This window comes from Balaenoptera ricei, chromosome 6 (genome assembly GCF_028023285.1).
Source record: "Balaenoptera ricei isolate mBalRic1 chromosome 6, mBalRic1.hap2, whole genome shotgun sequence".
NCBI classification, from domain to species: Eukaryota; Metazoa; Chordata; class Mammalia; order Artiodactyla; family Balaenopteridae; genus Balaenoptera; species Balaenoptera ricei.
The window spans coordinates 102309412-102333157 of record NC_082644.1 but is presented as its reverse complement, the minus strand read 5'-3'; the positions used below and the strand labels follow the sequence as shown (position 1 = coordinate 102333157).

The window sequence follows — 23746 nt, the reverse complement described above, 5'->3', positions numbered from 1 at the left end:
TGCTCCTGCAGAAAGTAGTTGAATTTCCTAATAAGAGAGTTTCACCCAATTTTAAGACACATTTGTTGATTTTAAAAGGGCCAGATTCCATTATCATACCATAGCTATTCCAGAAACAGAATTTCCTCTTCCTGTTCATGCTTTCCAGTATCATGTGAATGTTCACCTAAAAGATTCCATTAAATATTTAACCTTTTTTTTTTTTTTTTAAAGCATCTGTGGAGTGTACCTATGTGCCAAGCACAGAGCTGTGCTTAGGAGGCAGTGGTGAACAAGTCGTTCATGGCTCCCTGTCTACATGAATTCACAGCCTGGCAGAGAGTGAAGCCCTAAGCCCTGGTGGGTTTTGACAGTTCACTGGGAAGCCACATCACCTTGCTGGCTGGTAAGGCTTTTCTGCCTCTTCCCAGCTGACACTTCCCAAGTCACGCGGTGTCCTCGGTACCACATAAAGGACTGCATTCTCTCTCTGAGGCCCAAATGTGTGCACCTTTTGCCCCTTCACTCTGTATGCAGCAGAGGAGTACTTCCTAGGCTCATTCCTCTGGTAGTACCTTTTCCTCGGAGGTGTTGGCTACTTCTCTCTCCTTGACCTCCAGGCAGAGTGGAGAGGTCTGTTTCCTCACACTCAGAGTGATGCAATGGAGGATCATGAACAGATGGTTTTAAGAAGGGTAATTAAAGATGTTTCCTGTGCTGTGTGCCCTCTCCCTCTTGGCACAGCTAGGGTGGCCCATCCTTGTCAAATGACTGAAACCAGTGTGATAGAGGTCTCCATCTCCAAATTGCATCAGCTTGAAAGTGCCATTTCTGGAAGCGACCTCTTTCTGGTCTTTCTTATAAAAGAGCCTCTTGTATGGGAACAAATGAGGAAGATCCACATTGACTGCCTCAGACAGGGACTTCCACATGGAAGGAGATACACCAGCAGCTTTACATCTTCCTCTCCTAAAGAGTACACTCACAGTCCTTTCCTTCTGGGATCTCTACACCCTTTGTGGCTCCCATTAACTCTGAAGGTGGTATTCAAGATAATTAAGAGGCGAAAGGAAGGTGTGATAAGGCGGTTTATTCCTAATTCTGAAAATTAATTCTTTAAATCCAGTGCCTTATTGTTTGGTGAATAAGGAGAGGGGAGGGTAATCTAGTACCTGGTTCTTTACTTTAGAATGCTAAGTTCCTATTAATTAATTTTTATTTTTTTTAGCCACACCGTGTAGTGTGCAGGATCTTAGTTCCCCCGACCAGGGATGGAACCCGTGTCCCTTGCAGTGGAAGCGCAGAGTCTTAACCACTGGACTGCCAGAGAAGTCCCTCATTAATTTTTTATATATACAGAAAGATATTTATTATATGGAACTGGCTCACGTGATTTTGGAGACTGACAAGTACCAAGATCTGCAGGTGAGTCAGCAAGCTGGAGACCCAGGAGGGCTGATGGTGTAGTTCTAGTCTGAGTCTCAAGGTCTGAAATCCAGGAGAACTGATGTTTCAGTTAGTGTCCAAAGGCTGGCACAAATTTTTATAAATATAGAAAGAAACTTTAAGTATCCTCTTTATGATGGAATGATTTGATTGTGCAGCATAACCAGTTCTGTAGCTACTGTTTCATAGTCCCTGGCTGAGGGTTTGTTCAGAGGGAAACAGAAGAATATCTAAGTACATATACTACCTTGCATTCCTAAGCACTTTGAGTTGTTTTTTTCAAAAGATTAGCAAACATGTCGTAGTTATTTTATTTTGTGTCTCTTTAATTGCTAGTGAAGATGACATTTTTTGTCACCACCTGAAGTTTAAGAGCCTGTATTTTATCTGAACACTTATATTCACATAAATTCTGTGCATATTTGGGTAGTAACCTTTTATCAGCTCTCACCTTCCCCCCATTATGTTCCTTTCCTTTTGATATTTTATGCATTTCCTGATATTTGATGTACATAGTACCACAGAATGTTGGTTCCTAGCGGTGTACTCAGCAAGTATTTATGCAGACATGTTGAGTTTGAACTTGAAGGGGCTTTGAGGCTTTCTAGTCCAGGAACCTAAACATACATATGTAGAAGATGAGGCTCAGAGCAGTTCAATGATTTATCTAAGGTCATAGCTGGTAAATAAAGAACATTGAGCTAGACCTTGATGTCCGGTAAGGTTCTAGACACCACACCAAATTGCCTCAAACCCTGGAGCAGGGTTTCTCAACCTCAGCACTAGTTTTTGGGCCTAATTGGCCAGATAATTCTTGGTTGTAGGGGACTGTCCTGTGCATTGTAGAATGTTTAGCAGCATCCCTGGCTTCTGTCCTCTAGAAGCCAGTAATGAATGCCCCCACCCCTGAGTAGTGACAACTGAAAATATCTCTAGACATTGCCAAGTGTCCCCCGGGGCACAAAATTTTCCCCAGTTGCTCTAGCAGGAGGTAAACACTTCCTAGGCTTTGGGGAGGAGTGGTGAGTTTCCTCTGAAGAAGTTTAGAGTTGGAGCCTGGCACTCTTCTCAGACAGGTGGAGGATGTGGACAAACCCATATAGTTGCCCTATTCTACCTCTACAGAACCAGGAGTATGGATACTGAGAACCCCTATCCCATCATATGGTTCTGAGTCAGCCCTTCTTCCACAAGGCTCACAGAAGGGCTGAACTGGCAGGCTGGAAATGGGCAGGGAGGAGGTGGGGTCTGCACACTTGTTGGAGCCCAGGCTTCTGCTGAGGTGGAGACAGCAGTTCAGACCCCTGAAGAACGACACAGGCAGAGTGCTGAGCAGGCCTTCCCAAGATAATGAGTGTGAAGCCCTGGTGAAATCAGCACCACAGACAGCTCCCAGGGCAGACAGTTTTCAGGCACTAGATTGACCCAGAGGAGTTCCTTCCAGCCCTGGTAGTTTGGATCTGAATACCCTTTCCCTGCTGGTCTCCTCTACCAACAATGTTCAATATATATGTTTAAGGTAACCTTCACCACTGCACTATGAGATTGCTACTATGATCCTAATGTTACAGAAACTGAAAGCAGGCTCAGAGTTTCCCTTGCTCAGTGTTACACAGCTAGAAAATCTCAGGCTTCACAGTTGGACTGAGGATACTGGCTTCAAAGTCTGCTCTTTCCCAAATGCCTCCCCCAAGCAAAGCTTAAGCATCACATCTTCCATGAAGAACTTCCAGAAACTCTATTCCCAATGGAATTGACCACTCCCTCCTCTGCCCCCCACCCCCTGACACCATACCTTGTAAACACTTCACAGCCTCTATAATACTTTGTTGCACTTGTCTCTACATCTTCCCCTGCCATACTGTAGACTTCCTTAAGGCCAGGTCGAATATCCCCAATTAATAACATGGTGCTGCCTGACACACAGTAGACATTTAATAAATGTCATTGAATAAATAGATTCAGAGGAGCTACATGAATCAATTATGGGGACATTCTCCCATGATCAAATCCATAATAGGCAGATCAGCAAGAGGAGAGTTCTCTAATTCCTGATTCTGAACTCTTTTCTATAGTCTTAAAGAATGAAACCAAAGTGATGATTTTGGCAAATGTGGAAAACAAAGATTACTGACTCATTATTTTCCAAGTTGGTCACACTGCTGTTAGGACAACAAATGAAAAAGAAAAAATGAAAGTTACTAGACAGTGTTAACAGATTCAGGTTATTGAATTTTCAATGTTTTCAAGATTGGAGAAGAAAATCCTTAAGGAGGAAAGAAACAGCAGAATTTGTCCCTGAGCATCTTTATAAGGCAAGAAGTTCAAACTTTGGAAAGGGTCTGATCAATCTTTGAGGTTGGACACTGCTCTCCAAGACCTGTCAAGCATCACTTCAGTCTAAGGAGAACAAGCTTTCTTGGTTGACTGAGGAATTGATCTCATTTATCACCAGATTCTTGGCTCAGTGTAAGGTTGTGTTCAGATGTGCCACCCCCCAAAAAGCTGGGTCTTCCCCAGGGAAGCATCTATTTCTAAGCCACGTGAAGGCAAGCTAAGGGCCCTGCTCAGACTCTGCAGTCTTTGGACGACCCTCCACCATTCCTAGTGGAAAGAGACTCCCTATCATTAGCGATCACTCCTAAGGCTAGAAGGCCCTTCGCTTTGGTGAGTCTTTACTTATTATCAGACCCAGAGATCTTCCTGCCACTTGGACTTGGCATTTCTGAGAGTCAAGCACTGGGGACAGGGAGGGATGGAAGAAACAGTTTAAACCCTGAGAGTCCCTGAGGGTATTGGACTTCCAGTTAAACACTTTTGAGTAATTATAACTTTTATCCAAAGGGCACACATAACTGTTGTATTTTTTTATATATATATACATTTATTTATTTTTGGCTGTGTTGGGTCTTCGTTGTTGCGCACGGGCTTTCTCTATTTGCGGCGAGCAAGGGCTACTCTTCGGTGCAGTGTGCGGCTTCTCGTTGCAGTGGCTTCTCTTGTCACGGAGCACGGGCTGTAGGCGCACGGGCTTAGTAGTTGTGGCTCGCAAGCTCTAGAGCGCAGGCTCAGTAGTTGTGGCTCACGGGCTTAGTTGCTCCACGGCATGTGGGATCTTCCTGGACCAGGGCTCGAACCCGTGTCCCCTGCATTGGCAGGCGGATTCTTAACCACTGTGCCACCAGGGAAGCCCAACTGTTGTATTTTTTAAAATTTTTATAAGACATCGAAAGGCAAGGCTTCATATAGATAATGAAAATAAACACTAAGATTTAAAATAAATGGGCTATATAATTTACAAAGGAAAAAACACACTAAAAACTAGTTAACACACACGGATAAAATCATTCCCAGTAACTTAAAGATATGTCATTCAAAACAAAAGGCTATATGTTCTGCTTCTTACATCAGGAGTTAAAAAAAAAGTCTCACTGTCAACAGTAGGATTTATAATCCTATCATCACTGAGGGAAATCAGTGATGATAGGATTGTAAATTGGACACAGATCTAGGAGACAGCATGGTGCAGTGGCAGGGTTAGAGAGAGCTGCATTCCAGTCTTGGTTCTGCCACTTACTATCTCTATAATCCTGGGAGTTTCTTTGGGTCTGTGTCTTTCACATCATCTTGAAAATGGGGATAATACTATCCACTACATATACATATACTCTTTTTTTTTTTAATCTGTAGTTTTTATTTTTTTAACATCTTTATTGGAGTATAATTGCTTTACAATGGTGTGTTAGTTTCTGCTGTATAACAAAGTGAATCAGCTATACATAAACATATATCCCCATATCTCCTCCCTCTTGCGTCTCATATACATATACTCTTCAATGAGTAATTGATATAAACTGTTTAACAGAGAACCTGACATGGATAATTAATGATGGTTGATCTCCCTACCCCCATGGAAGGGAAGAGGTGACAATTCTCAGTGGAAGCAGCATGGATATTTGTTATATTATTCTTCTGTTCTTGAATATGTTATACCATTATTCTATTCTTGAAAAGAGAGATAGAGAAAGATCTTTAAAACTGGAGATGGTATTTCAGGAAAAAGGCAGCCCTGACTCACCTCTAATTTGGGTATTTTCTTCTCTTCTTGGGAAAGAACAGACCAGGGAAAACAGAGCTGAAAGGAGAAAGGAAAGCCGTGGGATCAAGCCTGGCCAAACGCAGCCTTAGAATTGGAAGGGATCCTTTGCCTCAGCTGTGCCATCTGGCCTCTTCTTCCTTCCTCACTGCTTTCTGCCCTTTCCCCTGACCCTCCCACATGTACAGTAAGTCCTCTACATATGAACGAGTTCCATTCTGAGAGCACATTCGTAAGTCCAATTTGTTCGTAAGTCCAACACAGTTAGCTTAGGTACCCAACTAACACAATCGGCTATATACCGCTGCTTTTATGCTTGCTTCCAGACATCCTGGGTTTGAAATAAAGATACTGTGCTAGTGTACTCTACACAGTACTGTATAGTAAAGTATACAAAAGCACAACCACTTGTAGAGGATGCACGCACATGACAATGTATGCCAGACACATGAACTAACTTACGTGATTGGACATGCGAACACATGTTCACATCTTTGAAAGTTCGCAACTTGAAGGTTCGTATGTAGGGGACTTACTATAATGCTCACCTCTCTTGTCCACAGTCTTCTCCTCCTCCCTGGGGCAGTGTGGGAGGGGACTACACAAGGGTGTGACTACCAGGAAGTGGAGATCACTGTAGGGCATGTTAGAGGCTGCCTGTTACAGACGGCATTTCTTAATTAATTAATTGAAATATAGTTGACGTACAATATTATGTTAGTTTCAGGTGTACTCCATTGTGATTTGACACTTACATACATTATGAAATGATCACCATAATAAGTCTAGTGGACTTCCCTGGTGGCGCAGTGGTTAAGAATCCGCCTGCCAGTGCAGGGCACACAGGTTCGAGCCCTGGCCTGGGAAGATACCATATGCCGCGGAGCAACTAAGCCCGTGCGCCACAGCTACTGAGCCTGTGCTCTAGAGTGTGTGAGCCACAACTACTGAAGCCTTCACGCCTAGAGCCTGTGCTCCACAACAAGAGAAACCACTGCAATGAGAAGCCCGCACACCTCAATGAAGAGTAACCCCCACTTGCTGTAACTAGAGAAAGCCCGTGCACAGCAACAAAGACCCAACGCAGCCAAAAAAAAAAAAGTCTAGTAACTATCTGTCCCCATACAAAGTTACTACAATATTACTGACCATAGTCCTTATGCTGTAGATTACATCCCCATGGCTAATTTATTTTTTAACTGGAGGTTTGTACCTCTCAATGCCCTTCACGTGTTTCAGCTCCTCCCACACCCTTTCCTCTGGCAACTACCCATGTATTTTCTGTATCTATGAGAGACACCATTTCTGTGTTGTTGGATAGTTAGGTTGGTTCCAATTTGTCAAGACCTTAAATAACACTACAATGAACATCTAGTATAACAAGCATTATGTTTAAATTAGGAAAAATATATTGTTAATTTTTTAAAAGAATTAAGAGCAATTATTGAGAACCCTGATGAAAAGTTGTTATACTCACAGTTATGGTTTATTACAGTGAAAGGATACAGACTAAAATCAGCAAAAGGAAGAGAAGCATGGGGAATGGTCCAGGAGAGTTCCAGGTATGAGCTTCCAGTTGTCCATTCCCAGTGGGATTGTGTGGATTGTGCTTACCTCTCCCAGAAACAGGGTCTGGCAATATGCATGGAGTATTTCCAACTAGGAAAGCTCACCTAAGCCTTGGTGTCAAAGGTTTTTATTGGAGATCAGTCATGTAAACATGAATGATCACCAGTGTGGCTGATCTAGAATTTCTATTTGGATCTTTTTTAAAAATGTAATTTCTATCTCTTTATTGATATATTCTATTTTATGAGATAGTATTCTCACACTTTCCTTTAGTTAGTTATTCATGGTTTTCCTGAGTTCTTAATCATATAAAATAGCTGATTTAAAGTCTTTGTCTAATAAGTCCAATGTGTGGGCTTCCTTAGGGGTAGTTCTTCGACTGCTTTTTCTTTTCTTTTTTTAGTATTTATTTATTTATTTATTTATTTATTTTTGGCTGCGCCGGGTCTTAGTTGCGGCATGTGGGATCTTTCGTTGTGGGGCGTGGGCTTCTCTCTAGTTCTGGTGCACAGGCTCCAGAGCGTGTGGGCTCAGTAGCTGTGGCGTGCAGGCTCCAGAGTGCGTGGGCGGCATGTGGGCTCTCTAGTTGTGGCTCGCATACTCAGTAGTTGTGGAGTGCGGGCTTAGTTGCCCCGCAGCATGTGGGATCTTAGTTCCCCGACCAGGGATCAAACCCACGTCCCCTGCATTGGAAGGTGGATTCTTAACCACTGGACCACCAGGGAAGTCCCTTGACTGCTTTTTTCTTAGGTATGGGCCATACTTTCCTGGTTCTTTGCATGCCTTTTACTATTTTGTTGAAAACTGGGCATTTTAAACAATAAAATGTGACAAGTCTGGAAATCAGAACTTGATCTCCTTAGGGTTTGTTATTGATGCTGTTGTTGTTTGATTTGTGACTTTCTGGGGCTACTGCTGAACATTCGTATTTTATATCATGTTGGCTACTGAAGTGTGCACTCAATTAGCCTAGTAGTCTGCCAATGATTAGATAGAGATTTCCTTAAATTAACTGAACCAATAAGTCTCATAGTCTTTACTGAGGGTCTGTTGTGTGTTTCTGGGCGCGTCTTCAATACTCCAGCAATTTATAATTCTCTCTTAGCCTTTGCTCTTTGTGCACAATCTCAAGGTTAGCCAGAGGTGAGTGATTAGGCCTTCCTAGGTCTTTCCTGGGTGTGTGCACAGTCCTGCACGCACACATAACCTTTTAGATCCCCAAGAATGTGTGAGAGCTTTTCAACCCACCTATGGGCATCTCATTCCTTAGGTTTTCCTTATGTTTTTGGCTGGCCTCTGTTTACCCCAAGCAGTATCAATGCTTCAGGCAGCTGTGGTGTTAAACAACTGCCACTGACTGTTTTAGATCCTCTCTCTGGGGACAGGGGCTTCTCCCATGGAGTGAGTTCCGAGTTGGGTCAAATAAAGACAAGCCCTGTGAATGAGGCCTTTTCGGGGAGCTGAAAAATAGTTCAAATAGTGACAGTGCTCTGGAGATGGGGCTTTGGGGAGCTCCTGAACCAATTGTCCCTTCCTGTGGCTGGTAGGCTGCTGTTTTTCACAGCTACCTTGGTTGTGAACCTGCTGATTTTCAAGCTACCATGGAACTGGGAAGAGAAGGATGGAAGAGGGCAATTTAAAATGCCACAAAGCTCGCTGTTCTTACTGATATTGACTTTTTTTAAAAAATAAATATCCCTTTGGCAGGCCTTGTAATTTTTTTTGTTGAAAGCCAGACATGTTGTATTGGATCATATGAACTGAGGTAAATAGGCCTTTTGTGTGAAGATTTATGTTAACTGGGCTAGGAGTTGAGCTGTTCTTAATGTTTGCTGTAACTCTAGGTTCTAGAGCCTTCAAACACCTCTAGTGTCCTTTTCATTCCCTTGGGACTCTGAGCTTCCATAAATTCTCCTCTTCAGAGAGAGTTTGTGTCTTGTAGCTCTTTCAGCTGTTATCTACTCTTGTTATACTGAATTCCTTTTAGTATGGTGGTAAACTGTGGGGGAGGGGGAGCATTCTATAATCCTTTGATAAAATCTCAGTCTTAGAATGAGCCTGTTTTGGGAGGCTATGACCATTACATGTGTTTCTCCATTAGTATTGCTTTCTTTCCCCCACCTTATTTGTGTAATAAAATTCCAAACGAATTTATAATGCTAAGAAATCACGTTTGATCTGAAATACCTTGGAGAAAGTAAGACACAAAATATTATACTTAACTTATTTTTTAATTGTATGACAAATGCATTCCTTGCTGCAGGAATGTCAGATTATAAGGCATGTTCACATTAAGAATACTGTCATAACAACAGAAGAAAGATTTATTAACTTTATTGAAATGAAAGAGAAATTTAGATATTATCTAGCTTAGGAAATTTTTGATACTACGGAAAAAGATGATATTGACATAATGCTAGTGGTCAGCTATATAAGGAACAGTGGTGACAGGTACATGCAAGGTTGTAAAATCCATTATTTCCACCAAAAAAGTGATTATGTCACATGACTCTGCGGGCACTGGCCCCAGCTTTTTCAGCTGGAAGCCCCAATATTTGTATGTTTTGCCCCAATCATGGATATGTTTTCCCTTTCTCTGGATTTGTGTCGGGATCTCTCCCAAGAAACAACCCTGAATATGGACAAATTAGTACAGCGCGTGATGATTTCCAGCCTCCAAATGCCTCAACAAACGGATACTCCAAATGACTCAATAAATAGATACTTTTGTAAAATAAGTCTCGCTAAAATGTTATACGAGAAAGTCGAGAGTAAAAAGATGGGGAAAGCGCGGAAAACGGGAGGTTCTGTGCTCATTTTTTCAGAAAATAGTCTCGAGAGATCTGCGCGGCCGAGCTCCTCCTGGCAGTCAGGGCCTGGGAAAAGCAACTTTTTATTCACTGTTTCCGCAGCCCCCAGGGGTCACGCAGGCGGACCTGCGATAAATGTAAGTGGGTTTCTCGTCCGGGAGAAGGCGCCACATCTCCCGGACTCAGGACGTGGATCCCGCACCCACTAAGGAGCCTATCGGTCCGGGGGCGAGTCGGGCGCCCTCTGCAGGCCGTTGATGAGTGGCGAACAAAGCCAAGCGCCTCCTCGCGGCCATCTCGGAGAATCACGGAAATTTTCGAGGCCCTGGTTTTCGTTGATGGCCCTGGAGATGCTCTGCTCTAGCCATACCTGTTCTCTTTCCTGGGACAAGCCTTCGTGCCATAGCTTGGAGAGCAAGGAAATCTTCATGGCTTTAAGATATCTGGAAAGGATCTCTTCTAAGTCACGCCATAATGTCAGGACCGACTTAAAGTTTCAGGAGAAGAACAGGGGATTATCAAAACCCCAAAGGCACTGAAGCACCTGTTTTGACCATCCGCTGCTTTTCAACCTGCTTGACAGAGGACTACAGTGCAGCCTGAGATAAGAGCCGCCTTGATAAATCTCTCTCTAACTTTGATCACAATCAGGAACAACTGGAGCAGAAGATAAAGGTAGAATCTCTTCAGGCTTGTACCTGTTTTGGAATTGTCCAGAGGAACTTCCAAGAACTCAGTAGCTCTCTGAAGCAGGGGTCATTCAGCCAGTGTGCCTTGGGGCTTATCAGAGGGGAAATTGAAGTGAGCTTTTCTCCCATTTAACAAATCCCTACGAAAAATCAGGAAATAAAGAAGAAAGTGAAATTGGAACACTCTTAATTTTATTATTGTTTGCTAAGTACAAGAAGGCAATCTACCCTTGTATTTTTGTATCAGATCTAAAATACCAGAAACCAAAATCATGCTTGTACATCTACAATTTCCACAAAAAAAAAAGTTTAGAGAGAAGAACATGATTTATATTCCTTAAATAATTACCTTTATGATTTACATTTATCATTTAGTTTTGCAAATTTTCAGGGAGTCTTTGATATTTCCCCAATTTGAAAAATATATATATATATACATTTTTTTTTTTATGGAAAACTTTCTTTGGTGTACAGACTTCTGTCAGTTAAGGTGAAGTTAGCTTCTGCAACAGAAAAACACGTGAATATTGTTTGAACACCATACAAGCTTATCTTTGCTTCATATAACACCTAAACGTAGCCTTTCAAAATCAAGTGACTCTGCTTATGGCTTTTCTCCCAACAATGATCCAGGACCCCAGGACCATCTTTTTTTTTTTAATTTTTTTTTAATGCTATCCTTGTCTGCTTACATTCTTTTTATTTATGTATGTATGTATGGCTGTGTTGGGTCTTCGTTTCTGTGCGAGGGCTTTCTCTAGTTGTGGCAAGCGGGGGCCACTCTTCATCGCGGTGCGCGGGCCTCTCACCATCGCGGCCTCTCGTTGCCGAGCACAGGCTCCAGATGCGCAGGCTCAGTCAGTAATTGTGGCTCACGGGCCGAGTTGCTCCACGGCATGTGGGATCTTCCCAGACCAGGGCTCGAACCCGTGTCCCCTGCATTGGCAGGCAGATTCTCAACCACTGCGCCACCAGGAAAGCCCCTAGGACCATCTTTTTTATGGATTTGCCATTGTCAACATATGGCTTCAAATCTGGCTCCAGTGCTTGGGTCTATCCCACTCATTGTAGAGGGTGAAAGAGCATGTTACCTCTCTTGGGGGAGTGTTTTCATAGGCCAGGCCTGTGTGGGCCAAATATCACTTCTAGCTACATAAACTTGGCCAGGACTCAGTCTCATGGCCGCACCTAACAATAAAGAGGCTGTGAGACAGTCTAATTTTGTGACTGAGGAGAAGGGGATGTAATAGGGAAGAAGCTCTGTATTTTATTACAAGTTAATTACTAAAGGGGTGTTGCCTATAATCTTAAATTTTACATAATGACCCATCTTTGGGAACTCTGCCTCCCAGGTAATGAGCATTAAGCCAAAATACCTTAGTTTAGCTCACCGGAGACATCCTGACCACGTCCACCTGTGAATGACTGTAGGAAGGAAGAAATTAACATATCCCCTCTGGAGGCTGACCAGAACCAGGAAATGTTTGATTTTACTCCCTCCCCTTTTAGTATAAAGGAAGCCTGAATTCTAACTCAGGCAAGATGGTTCTTTGGGACACGAGTCCACCATCTTCTTGGTCTGCCGGCTTTCTGAATAAAGTTGCTATTCCTTGCCCCAGCAACTTGTCTCTTGATTTATTGGCCAGGCATGGGGCGAGCAGTATGAGCTTGGACTCTGTAACTGAGAGACAAGATTGGTGAATAAGTGCACTGTTGATTTTTATATTATAAACACTAATTTGGTTTTTAGAATTAACATCCACTTTTCTTGCTTGAACACAATTTACCCAATAAAACTGTGACTCACAATCTAATTCCATATATTAAACCCAAGAAATACACTCAAGGATGTCGATCATAAGGTTCACAAAATCATCGGTTCTTTTTAAAAAGGGGGATTCACACTGTTTCAAGAGCATGGATTCAAGTTGAAAGAGAGCCTAGACTATTGTTGTCTCAAAATAAGAAAGAAGGTAGTTAATAGACTTAGTAATACTTAGATAGAGATTGACACTGGGGCCATCAGTCAGTGACTATGACAGATACTCACATGTCCAGGATGATGTATGTGGTCTTTCACTCAGCATACAGAGAGGTTGGCAATGGGACTCACTCTTTCATGTGCTTTCATTTTACTGTCCTTCAGTTCATGTGTGATCAGTTAAGTGAACATCTCAAGAGTTATCCTTTCTTTATTCAGGTCCTTGACAGTTTCTAGAAGCCCTTATTATGCAGTTTGGGGTGCACCAGGGTGGGGCCCACTCTTTAATGTCCTTGAACACAAAACACAGTTTAAGATGAGTGAGACCCAATCCCAGCCTCTTCCCCAGTACACCTTTATTCCTCATCCACACATGTTTTGAGGACTGACTGACTCCACAGAGACATCTCAGGGAAGGCAGCCATGGTGAGGGCTCCCTGGAGCTGGCTCCCAGAGCCGGTCCCTGCATCTTGGGGAGCCTGAAGTCAGGTCTGTCCTCCCAGATTGGCAGACATAAAACACTCACTTTTTGGTGGAGGAACATGAAGATGTCCCCTTTGCCCAGATAATGGCCTGAGCCAGATCACAACCCATAAAAAAGATGGGGCTGGAGAACGGATATTCTTTAAATTGAAAAAATTTTTCCTTTAAATATTTTTGACAGATTTGATTTGTTTGGAGACACTTCACCAAAAAAGATGTGTGGATGGCAGATAAAAACATGAAAAGATGCTTAGTATCTTAGTCATTAGGGAAATACAGATTAAAACCACAGTTGAATACTGCTACATAACTATGAAATGGGTACAGTTTTAAAATCTGACTCTAGTAAGTGTTAGAGGATGTGGAGTGAATGGAACTCTCCTTCACTGCTGGCGGGAATGTACAGTGGTGGCATGGCCACTTTGGAAAACACTTCGGTAGTTTCTTAAAAAGTGAAATTTATCTCTTCTGTATGAGTCATCTATTCCACTCCTAGGTATTTGCTTAGAGAAATGAGAGTATATGTCCTCACAAGACTTATACAGGAAAATCCATAGCAGCTTTATTTGTATTGCCAGAAACTGGAAGCAACCCAAATGCCTATCATTAGGTGAACAAGTAATGTGCACATCCATGCAGTGGAGTACTATTCACCCACGAAAAGGAACCAAACAGGGGTGCATCTCAAATAATGAAGCTGAATGAAAAAAGCCAGACCCCCCCAAAATCATTTACACTGCATGATTCCATTTATATAAAATTCTGGGAAATGTAAACTAATCTATAGGGATAAAAAGTAGCTCAGTAGTTGTCTGGTGGGGAGAGAGTAAGAGACAGGCAGGTAGCAGAAGGAAGGGACTATAACAGGGAAACTTTTGGAGATGATAGGTATCTTCATTACCTTGATTGTGGTGATGGTTTCATGGGTGTATACACTTGTCAATGTTTATCACATTGTATTGTTTAAATATGCCCAGCTTATATTATGTCAACTATATCTAAGAAAATAAAATAAAAAGAAAAGCCAACTTGGACATGAGGGCAGTCCAGGGCTGCCCAAAGTAAGGCAGCATCTACTAAGAAACAAAATCCAGGCGCTAGTGACTTTGTAGGGAGGTGGAAATCACAGGGGGGAATTCACGCCCTCTACTGGCCACCAGAGACAAAGACCATTCATCCCTGTGGGCAGAAGGCAGACAAGCGCATGTGTGACCTAAGTAGAGCTCCTCCGGCTTTCCTAGCAAAGCTGAAAAGAACTCTTTCTAGTCAGAACTTCTCTTATCTCTGTGACAAAGACAATTTGTCTTCAGCATCAGGTAGCAGAGGAAAACTACAAGTTATTTAATCTCTCTATACCTCATGTTGCTGATATATGGATAATAATAGTGCATGGTCATAAGGCTCAGTGTGTACCCTATAGTTTTCCAGCTCAATAAGGCATATCTACTGTGATCTAGGATAAATGTAATGTGAATAGATGTGGAAATATATGAAGAAATAATATAATACACAATAGCAGACACATAAATGCCTAATAAACGTTTTAGTGTATTTGGAATCTAAATAAATGCAAATCAGAATGAGATATCATTTTAAAGGCCAAAAAGCAAATATTAAAAAGAATCTTTAAGATTGTAGGGGAAGGGTGGGACTTCTCTGGCGATGCAGCTGTTAAGAATCCGCCTGCCAGCACAGGGAATGCCAGTTTGAGCCTGGTCCGGGAAGATCCCGCATGCCACGGAGCAATTAAGCCCAAGCGCCAGAACTACTGAACCTGCGCTCTAGGGCCTGCATGCCACAACTACTGAATCCCGCGCACCTAGAGCCTGGGCTCTGCGACAAAGAGAAGCAATGACAAGCCCGCCACCGCAACTAGAGAAAGCCTGCCCAGCAACAAAGACCCAATGCAGCCAAAAATAAATAAATAAATAAATTTATTTTTTAAAAAAAGCATGTAGGGGAAGAGCAAGATGGATTGCCATTGCTATATGTCAGAACCTCCTAAATGTCACAAAAATACACAAGATAATAGTAAATAATCGAAATATCAAAATACACCCCAGGCATCCCCATGCCTGTCACCTGCTCCACTGAAGGGCACCTTCCAAATACAATGAGGCATTTGTTCAGGGGCTTCACCGCTGGAAAGCAGGGGAGGGTCCAGAAGATGCATGTCACAGAGGCAAGAGTGTGTTCGGCTCTGTGCAGAGAGAGGCCAGGCCCACCAGAAACCAGAGGTGTTTCCAGGACAAGGTGGATGTTAAAACTCTGAAGAACAAGTCAGTCATGGACCAGTTCCTAAATTACAAAACAGGGGTAGCCTGTGGAGCTAATGCAATGAGAAAAGTCCTCCCAAAGATGTACTCACAGCCCAGGAGGGGACCAAATAAGCAAAGTCCTTATGATTACAAGGCTCCCTCTTTCCCTACGCAGGGAAGGACATCAAATCCACATCTGCAGACTGGAGCAGTCTCGAGGTCACAGTGCTCTTAACAAGCAACAGGAAGGTCAAAGTCAGAGTCATGATGCCAGGAACTGTGAGGCTCCAGGAGCAGCACCTGTGTCTGAGGGAACCACCTCCTGCTCCCCAGGGGTCTCCTGTCTCTGAGAGAAGAGGCTATGGGACCAGACCCAGAATAAGCAGAGACTCCTGGGGACACAAAGCCCTGGTTCTACCACAGGTTCTGTCCAAGGGTGAAATTAAAAAGAAATGAGGTGGTTTCTTCAGGGTCTTCATTTACTGAAAAGAGGGGAAATCAAAAAGAGCCATGGTCCAAACCAAGACATGTCAGGCTGTGTGCAGAGCCCAGACCCCGAGAAATCAGAGCTGCCTCTGTGAGCAATGGACCTCGGCCACCAGGTCCCTGGCCACCCCAACTTTGCCTCATGAGTTTGGGAGGTTTTCCATCATCAATCAGAAATCACCCTCCCTCCCATCCATCCAGGCATGGATCCCTAGAAGCAACGTTTACTACGTGTAGACAAATTCTACTAACTCTCTCCCAACCACTGACCTTGATCACAGGACATTGCCAGGGCTCTAGCCTTGCAGCCCATACCACGTCATCCATGCGCATCGTTCTGTATTATTAAGAGTAAGTGATGAAGTGAGACTGAAGAAGGGCCATGCCACGCAAGTGGACAACTTTATGGATAGGCACAATACATCAAATCAGTGAGACACAAAGCTCCATATAATGTCCAAAGGAATTGCTTTTAGGAAAGACATGAGTTCAAATTTTCAGGTTGGTTGGTATCAAGATTGCACATGACGGAAATATTCTGTGTCTTGAGGGTGAAGTGGTGGTAACACGGGTTCGAATACATTTGTGAACATTTGCTTGATGTATGCACTTACATGCTGTGGAATCAGGTTTAAAGTGGACACAGTGGAGAAAGGAAACAGGAAAATGAAGGGTAAAGGAAAGATTCCGGACACTACCAAAACACTTGTAAGCACATTCACAAAGTCACACTGAAGAAGGACTGCCAGAGTAAAAAATTTATTGCAGTACATGGAAAACACAATGGTCCATAATAAGTAAAAATGTAATTTTACTTTCAACACCAAAAATCTACAAAGTCCCTCATAGAACCCAGATTGCTCATCTGATATAAAGGTTTGTTCAAGGTAGGTTTCTAAGCATAACCTCGAAGAAACCCAATCTCTGGTAAAACGCAAAGACAGAAATTGTTCTTTGCAGTGGAACCTACCCTGGAATCGATCTATCTCTACCTCTATCTATCTATCTATCCATCTATCTATCTATCCATCTATCCATCTATCTATCCATCTATCTATCTATCCATCTATTTATCCATCCATCTCGTCCTGCTCCTCCTCCTCCTTCTCCTCATCCTCCTTTCCCCATCTCTCACTCTCCTTTCATTTTCCACATGAAACAGGAAAGTATGGAGGGATGAAAAGGCACAAATCACATCACTAAGGTTCGCAGTCGGAACCGCAGAAGAACAGAAGTGTTTTCCTCTGAATGCACATCCTGGCAGCCTGTCTTCTGGACACGGGGACACATCTCCCTGAGCTGGGATGCGGCAGGAGCTGATGTCTGGTGCGTGCTGAACACCGTTCCCGGGACAAGTGGATTTCCGTCCGCGGTGGGGGAAGCTCGTCGCCTCCGGGTACACGATGCTGCCGCCGAGCCTTGCACGGCGAGGCGAGGTGGCGGCGCGGAGTCCGGCTGGCTCTTGGGCGGAAGGGACCGGCCCTAGGAAGGGCGGGGAGCCGCTGGGTGCGCCCCTAAGGCGGTGGCGCCCAGGGCGGGGAGGGCTGCGGGCCGGCGGGCCCGGAGCGCGCGGCGAGCAGGGAGTCGAGCGCCGCCAGCGCCCAGTGCAGGGCCGCGCCCGCGTGCGCCAGCTGCCAGGCGAGCCAGGCGCGCTGCGAGGCCGTGGGCTCCGTGTGGCCGGTGGACAGCGGCAGGAAGGCGCCCCCCGGGGCCCGCAGCTCGCCCAGGACCACCTCCAGGGCGCCCATCTGGTTGTAGAGATTGGACGTGAGCGCCGCCAGGGGCGCGCGGGCTTCGGGCCACTGAGTTCCGCGACGGCGTTTGGGGGAGGGGGGCCCGGCCTCCGCCGGGCTGTGCTGGCAGCGTCCCCAGCTCCTGACCCACACCGGCGATCGGGACCGGGTCCTCCTGCCGCGGAGGCGCCAGGGAGTGTGGGCGGAACCTGCGTGGGAGACAGAACGGGAGGGATTCAGGTGATGCGCGCCGCCCCGTGGGTCAAGGTCACCATCGTCCCTTCCCTGTCTCCACTCCCCCACCCCTACGCCCCACACCCCACCACGCCTGACTCTGGTGGCCTCTTCCAGGATCTGCTGGCAACCGGGGCCAAGTCCTGGATGCCTTGCTCTCAGCCCTTCTGCCTTTAAGGGCATCTCACCAGGGTCAGGGTCTTTCTCCGCACCCTGGGGGCTTGGCTTGCCCCTCAGGTCCTTCCCTCACATCCCCACCTCTGCCGAAGCCCAGCCCAGACACCTACCTCCTCTGCGGTAAAGTCCTGCTCTGGAGGAGTCGGGCTGCTCCTTAGCCCTCCGGTGGGCTGGGGGTGGTCGTCCCCTCAGCTTCTCTTCTCCAGGTCCGTTTCCTTGGGGGCGACTGTCAGGGGAGCCATCGGGGCTTCTCCCCCGCTCGTGCCTGGTGACCGCTGTGGGTGGAGAGGTGGAGAGGAGTGAGTGTTCCCTGACCTACCTCTGGAATGTGGGGGAGGGTGGATTAGAGGAGATTCCAAGTCCTACCGCTCCGCCCACCTCCATTCCACCCCGTCCCCCAAACTCTGGTTTCCTCCTGCTCCCCACAGCCTCCATGGGTAGCTCCCTAGGGCCGGGCCTTTCCTGTCACTGTGGCAGTTCCTGAGCTGCCTGGCAGGCACGCCCCTGGAAACCCTCCCTCAAGTGCAGCCCCCGAGGATGGCACAGCTGGTAGAGAGCCCCGGATCACAAGGAATCGGGACTTCACCTTGGGTTTCTCTCACCACTTGCAGTGGTGTGAATGTCACGTCTGGCACCTGTTCCTTTGCTCCTTAGCCCAATATCTTGTGTCTCCCAAACCCTCTCAAGCATCACTCACAACAAATGTCTGCAAAAAAGAACCTAGAATTTTACCTCCTTTGCTCTGACAGCCCTCTTGGGTCTCAATTCTTCCTATTGCTCTCCGTCTTTCTGAGGGATGTGCATCTCCTCCCTTCTGTTTTAGAGACAGGTTCTCCTTGGAGGAAAGCCTTCCATTTTCCCTGTGGGAAAGACCTTTTCTCTGCTGGCCAGGCCGCCTGCCACTTGCTGCCCCTGCCATTTCATCCAAGCCTCCCGGCTGAGCCACAGGTCTGGAGGCCTGGGGAGTGGTCCAGGGAATGACTAGGCCAGCAGAGGGCGTGGCCTTTTATGGCTTCCCAGCAGCCCCCTGCCGGGTCTCAGATTGGTGCGCAGGAGACCACACCCACCAAAGAGAATTGCAGTGATGAGGTTAAGGGCTGTTTGGGGTGTCCCACTGACTTCCTTGGTCCTCAGGACTTTGTAGCTGTACATTTTGGAGCATTTCGGCTCTCTGCTGTATGTTAAGTTCACAAAAGGGCACTTGTTTTCTGGTTTGTTTCACGGTGCTTTTTATCTGTTTGTTTCACCAGTTCTGTGTGTGTCTGCATGTGTTAGCATGGGTCACTCTGATGCCGGGGTCAACAAGGTGTTGGCATAAAGGACGAGAAAACCTTTTGGTCTGTTTTACTTGCATTCCCTTTGGCCCCTACTCAGGTCTGCCATCCTGACAGGAATGCCACCATAGACACTACAGGATGAAAGAGTGTGGTTAGGCCCCAAAATAATGTTTTTACCAAACTTGGGGAAATATCAGCCGTCATATCTTCAAATATTTTGTACGTCCCATTTTCTCCTCACTCTCCTTTTGGGACTTCATCTACATATATGTAAGACATTTTTTTTTGTCCCACAGGTCACAGGTTAATGTCTTTTCATCATTTTTCTCTCACTTGTTTGATCATTTCTACTGATCTCTTTCAAGCCAATGACTCTTTCCCCTGTAATTTACATTTGGCAAATTTATCCTGTGAATTTTAAATTTCAGACATTGCATTTTTCAGTTCGAGAATTTTCTTTTGGTTTTTCAGTGACAGAGATGATTGAGCATTCTTCAGTTCCCTCCCTTGTGTTTAATTTTTGAATTTACACCTTAGGGAAGATAAGCTTAGGATACAACTTGTACAAACAAGAAAATTGGCTTTTATTTCCCTAAAACCTATATTGGCATAAACACACAAAAATTATTGTATGTTGCCCTTAAAGGAAAAAAAGAGTAAAATGACCCAATCCAGACTGCTCCCTTAGGATCCTGATCACTGGCTGTAAGTGAATGACGTTCCTCCCCCACCTCTATCTGAATATCCTCCTTCAGTGCTTCTCAAACTGGAACCTGCATCAAAATCTCTTGGGGGGCCCTTGGAACACAGATCACATGGCCCCGCCCCCAGTGCTGTGACCCTCTAGGTCTGGATTGAAGCCTGATATTTACATCTGTAACAAGTTCCCAAGTGATGGTGATACTGCTGGTCCTGGGATCACACTTTATGAACCACTCACCTACTTGGTAGAATTTAAAAGACAAAGGCACATTTTCCGTGAGGTTACTCATCTCACATGGTCCTGTGAGATATGGACTGAAATGAGCCTTCCAGAATGGGGATGTGGGGCAAGGCGAGTCCTTTCCTCTCTTCACATTAGCATAGATTAGATGGTCATTTTTCTACTTAGAAATGCTGTGAGTAGAGACTATTAAAACCAACCAACCAACCAGCCAATGCCAGATGCTCCGATATAACTGCCTTAGGGAAAGTGATCAAAAAACAATTTTTTTTTTTTTTCTGGAAGGGCTTCTGTGCTCATGGCGTGTGGCTGAGGGAAAGCAACAGGTCTCCCTTAGTAACGGTGATGTGGCCCAATGTTGTGGACACAAAGTACATCAGACCTCTGAAGACAGGAGAGTCCAGAGTGAATGATGGGAAAACAATCCAATTTATACTTGCTATGGGAAGTATAGATACGTGGTAAATGAAGAGAAAGCCTCACACGAGCTCTGCTTGCTACTGTTTTGGTTTCCCTGAAGCCGACAGGACCTCCCGGGCTTGGCTGCTCTGAACCCAGAGGGGTCCTACAAATGCAGGGCCCCGCAGGCGCAGCTGGTGGTAACAGTAGCCTGGTAAGGGTGGGAAGATTCTAGTACACGTTCCAATGTGTCTGTGCGTTTTCCCTACACCGCCAGGGAATTTCTGAGACCAGTCTGGTGTCTTACAATCCTGACACTATCTACTCAGGGACAACTTCTGATTCCACACGTTCAGGGCTCAGTCTTACAAGACAGCCCCTGCCCCACTTCAGGTGCAATCACAAGTCCAGGTTGTCAGCTGTGCTTCTGGGGGATCCACTATAGTTCAGAGGTTCCAACGACCCCTCTTGGGTTCAATTAATTTGCTTACAGAACTCAGAGAAACATTTTACTTTATTAGAGTATCAGTGTATTATAAAAGGCTGTCACTCAGGAACAGCCAGATGGAAGACATGCATAGGGCAAGGCATGGGGAAGGGGCATGCCTTTCCAAAAGGCATCTCCCCAAATCTCCATGTGTTCACCAACCTGGAAGCTGTCCGAACCCCAGCCTTTTCATTTTTTTCAAGGAGGCTTCATTACAGGGACATGATTAACTCATTACACATTGGTGATGGGTTCAACCTCCAGATTCTCTCCCCTTCCGGGAACCTGGGGGTTCTGATAAAAAGTGCTAATGCCCTAATCACCACGTGGGGTCCTCTGGAAAGCAGCCCCCAACCTTTGTCGACCTGGGTGCTTTCTAAAGGTCACCTCATTAACATAACAAAACCCATTTATCACTCTCATCACTTAGGAAATTCCAGTGGGTTTAGGCACTGAGCCAGAAACCCAGGCAAGCACCAAGTATATATTTCTTATTATGAATCACAACATCCAGGCCAGGAGGACAGCACCTTCCCTGAGTGAACGTGTAGCCCTTAATCATCCACTTTATACTGGTTTTATCTGTAATCTCTTCGGATCTAAATTCTGTGCCCATTAAAGGCAAACCTCTGGGATATATGAAATTTGGATATTTTGAGCAAAATTATAAAGAATACTGACTCCCCCATGGGAACCTGCTCAGGGAGCCACATTGGATTTTAACACTTCAAGAAGCCTACATTCCCGTGGCCAGTCACCATGATTACAGCTGAAGGATTTATTTCCAGACATGACATACAAACCATCCCAATGGCGACCCCGGAATGAGGGGAGAGCAGGGACTTCCAGACACATGAGCACTTGGAATTAATTGCCACTCGCGAAACTCATACACTTTCTAGCAAGATGTGACACCCTATATCAATACGTGGTCCAAGATAACTGGTGCAAAAATATTACGATACGTCTCCGAATCCAAGTAAGTAACAGTTAATGAAGCCTCAGAACAGGTAAGGACTCCATAAGCCCCAGCAACCACAGGACATTCCTTTTTTTTTTTTTAACTTTTTATTTTCTATTAGAGTATAGTTAAGAATGTTGTTAGTTTCAGGTGTACAGCAGAGTGAACCTTCTCATTAATGGGACTGAGCTCCTTACTCTGAGGTCTGGGTACCTTGAGTCTAACAAGAATAGATTCTGTTTGGCTTCTGCTGGTTTTATCAGCCATAGGCAGCAACAACCTGACCTACAGGTCCCACTGATGTGGCGGACGCTGTTTTTAGAGAAGAGTAGCTGTGCAAACAGACAGATCGGTCTCCATACCCTCCCTCCTGCTCACTCACAGAAATTATTCCATCTACAACTACATTGCCATTAGAGCCAGCAAATATATCCATCAGGTGCTTCAAAAAAAATCATGGACCATTGCTCTCACTGGCTGAGTCCTAGGTTATTTTTGACACTCTCCTAATATGTCTTTTTGTACCCTTTGGACCAAGTTGGGAAAAAAAAGTCGATATCCAGTACAAAAGAAGAAAGAGGAGTGAAAAAAAACACAAAAATTAAATTCAAAACTTGATATGTTGTGGAGGGCAGAGGTCCTAAGGCTGGGTGTATGCTGCTGCCTATTGGGGCCTAACCACACTCTTTCATCCTGTAGTGTCTATGGTGGCATTCCTGTCAGGATGGCAGACCTGAGTAGGGGCCAAAGGGAATGCAAGTAAAACGGACCAAAAGGTTTTCTCGTCCTTTATGCCAACACCTTGTTGACCCCGGCATCAGAGTGACCCATGCTAACACATGCAGACACACACAGAACTGGTGAAACAAACAGATAAAAAGCACCGTGAAACAAACCAGAAAACAAGTGCCCTTTTGTGAACTTAACATACAGCAGAGAGCCGAAATGCTCCAAAATGTACAGCTACAAAGTCCTGAGGACCAAGGAAGTCAGTGGGACACCCCAAACAGCCCTTAACCTCATCACTGCAATTCTCTTTGGTGGGTGTGGTCTCCTGCGCACCAATCTGAGACCCGGCAGGGGGCTGCTGGGAAGCCATAAAAGGCCACGCCCTCTGCTGGCCTAGTCATTCCCTGGACCACTCCCCAGGCCTCCAGACCTGTGGCTCAGCCGGGAGGCTTGGATGAAATGGCAGGGGCAGCAAGTGGCAGGCGGCCTGGCCAGCAGAGAAAAGGTCTTTCCCACAGGGAAAATGGAAGGCTTTCCTCCAAGGAGAACCTGTCTCTAAAACAGAAGGGAGGAGATGCACATCCCTCAGAAAGACGGAGAGCAATAGGAAGAATTGAGACCCAAGAGGGCTGTCAGAGCAAAGGAGGTAAAATTCTAGGTTCTTTTTTGCAGACATTTGTTGTGAGTGATGCTTGAGAGGGTTTGGGAGACACAAGATATTGGGCTAAGGAGCAAAGGAACAGGTGCCAGACGTGACATTCACACCACTGCAAGTGGTGAGAGAAACCCAAGGTGAAGTCCCGATTCCTTGTGATCCGGGGCTCTCTACCAGCTGTGCCATCCTCGGGGGCTGCACTTGAGGGAGGGTTTCCAGGGGCGTGCCTGCCAGGCAGCTCAGGAACTGCCACAGTGACAGGAAAGGCCCGGCCCTAGGGAGCTACCCATGGAGGCTGTGGGGAGCAGGAGGAAACCAGAGTTTGGGGGACGGGGTGGAATGGAGGTGGGCGGA

General features: G+C 45.4%; 1 protein-coding gene across 3 annotated transcripts in view; it reads left to right on the top strand.

Moving 5' to 3' along the window:
- Positions 1 to 23746, top strand: part of ZFP37 (ZFP37 zinc finger protein) — a 45877-nt gene that overhangs the window by 2213 nt on the left and 19918 nt on the right. The window contains exons 2-4 of one of the 3 annotated variants that reach the window (XM_059925340.1): positions 214 to 385; positions 1208 to 1404; positions 7017 to 7083. In XM_059925340.1, coding sequence (XP_059781323.1) covers positions 7057 to 7083 — 27 coding nt within the window. In that variant the 5' untranslated portion in view covers positions 214 to 385; positions 1208 to 1404; positions 7017 to 7056. Of the gene's footprint in view, positions 1 to 213; positions 386 to 1207; positions 1405 to 6965; positions 7084 to 23746 lie in introns of those variants that run through there. The other 2 variants (XM_059925341.1, XM_059925338.1) reach the window with 2 other exon arrangements.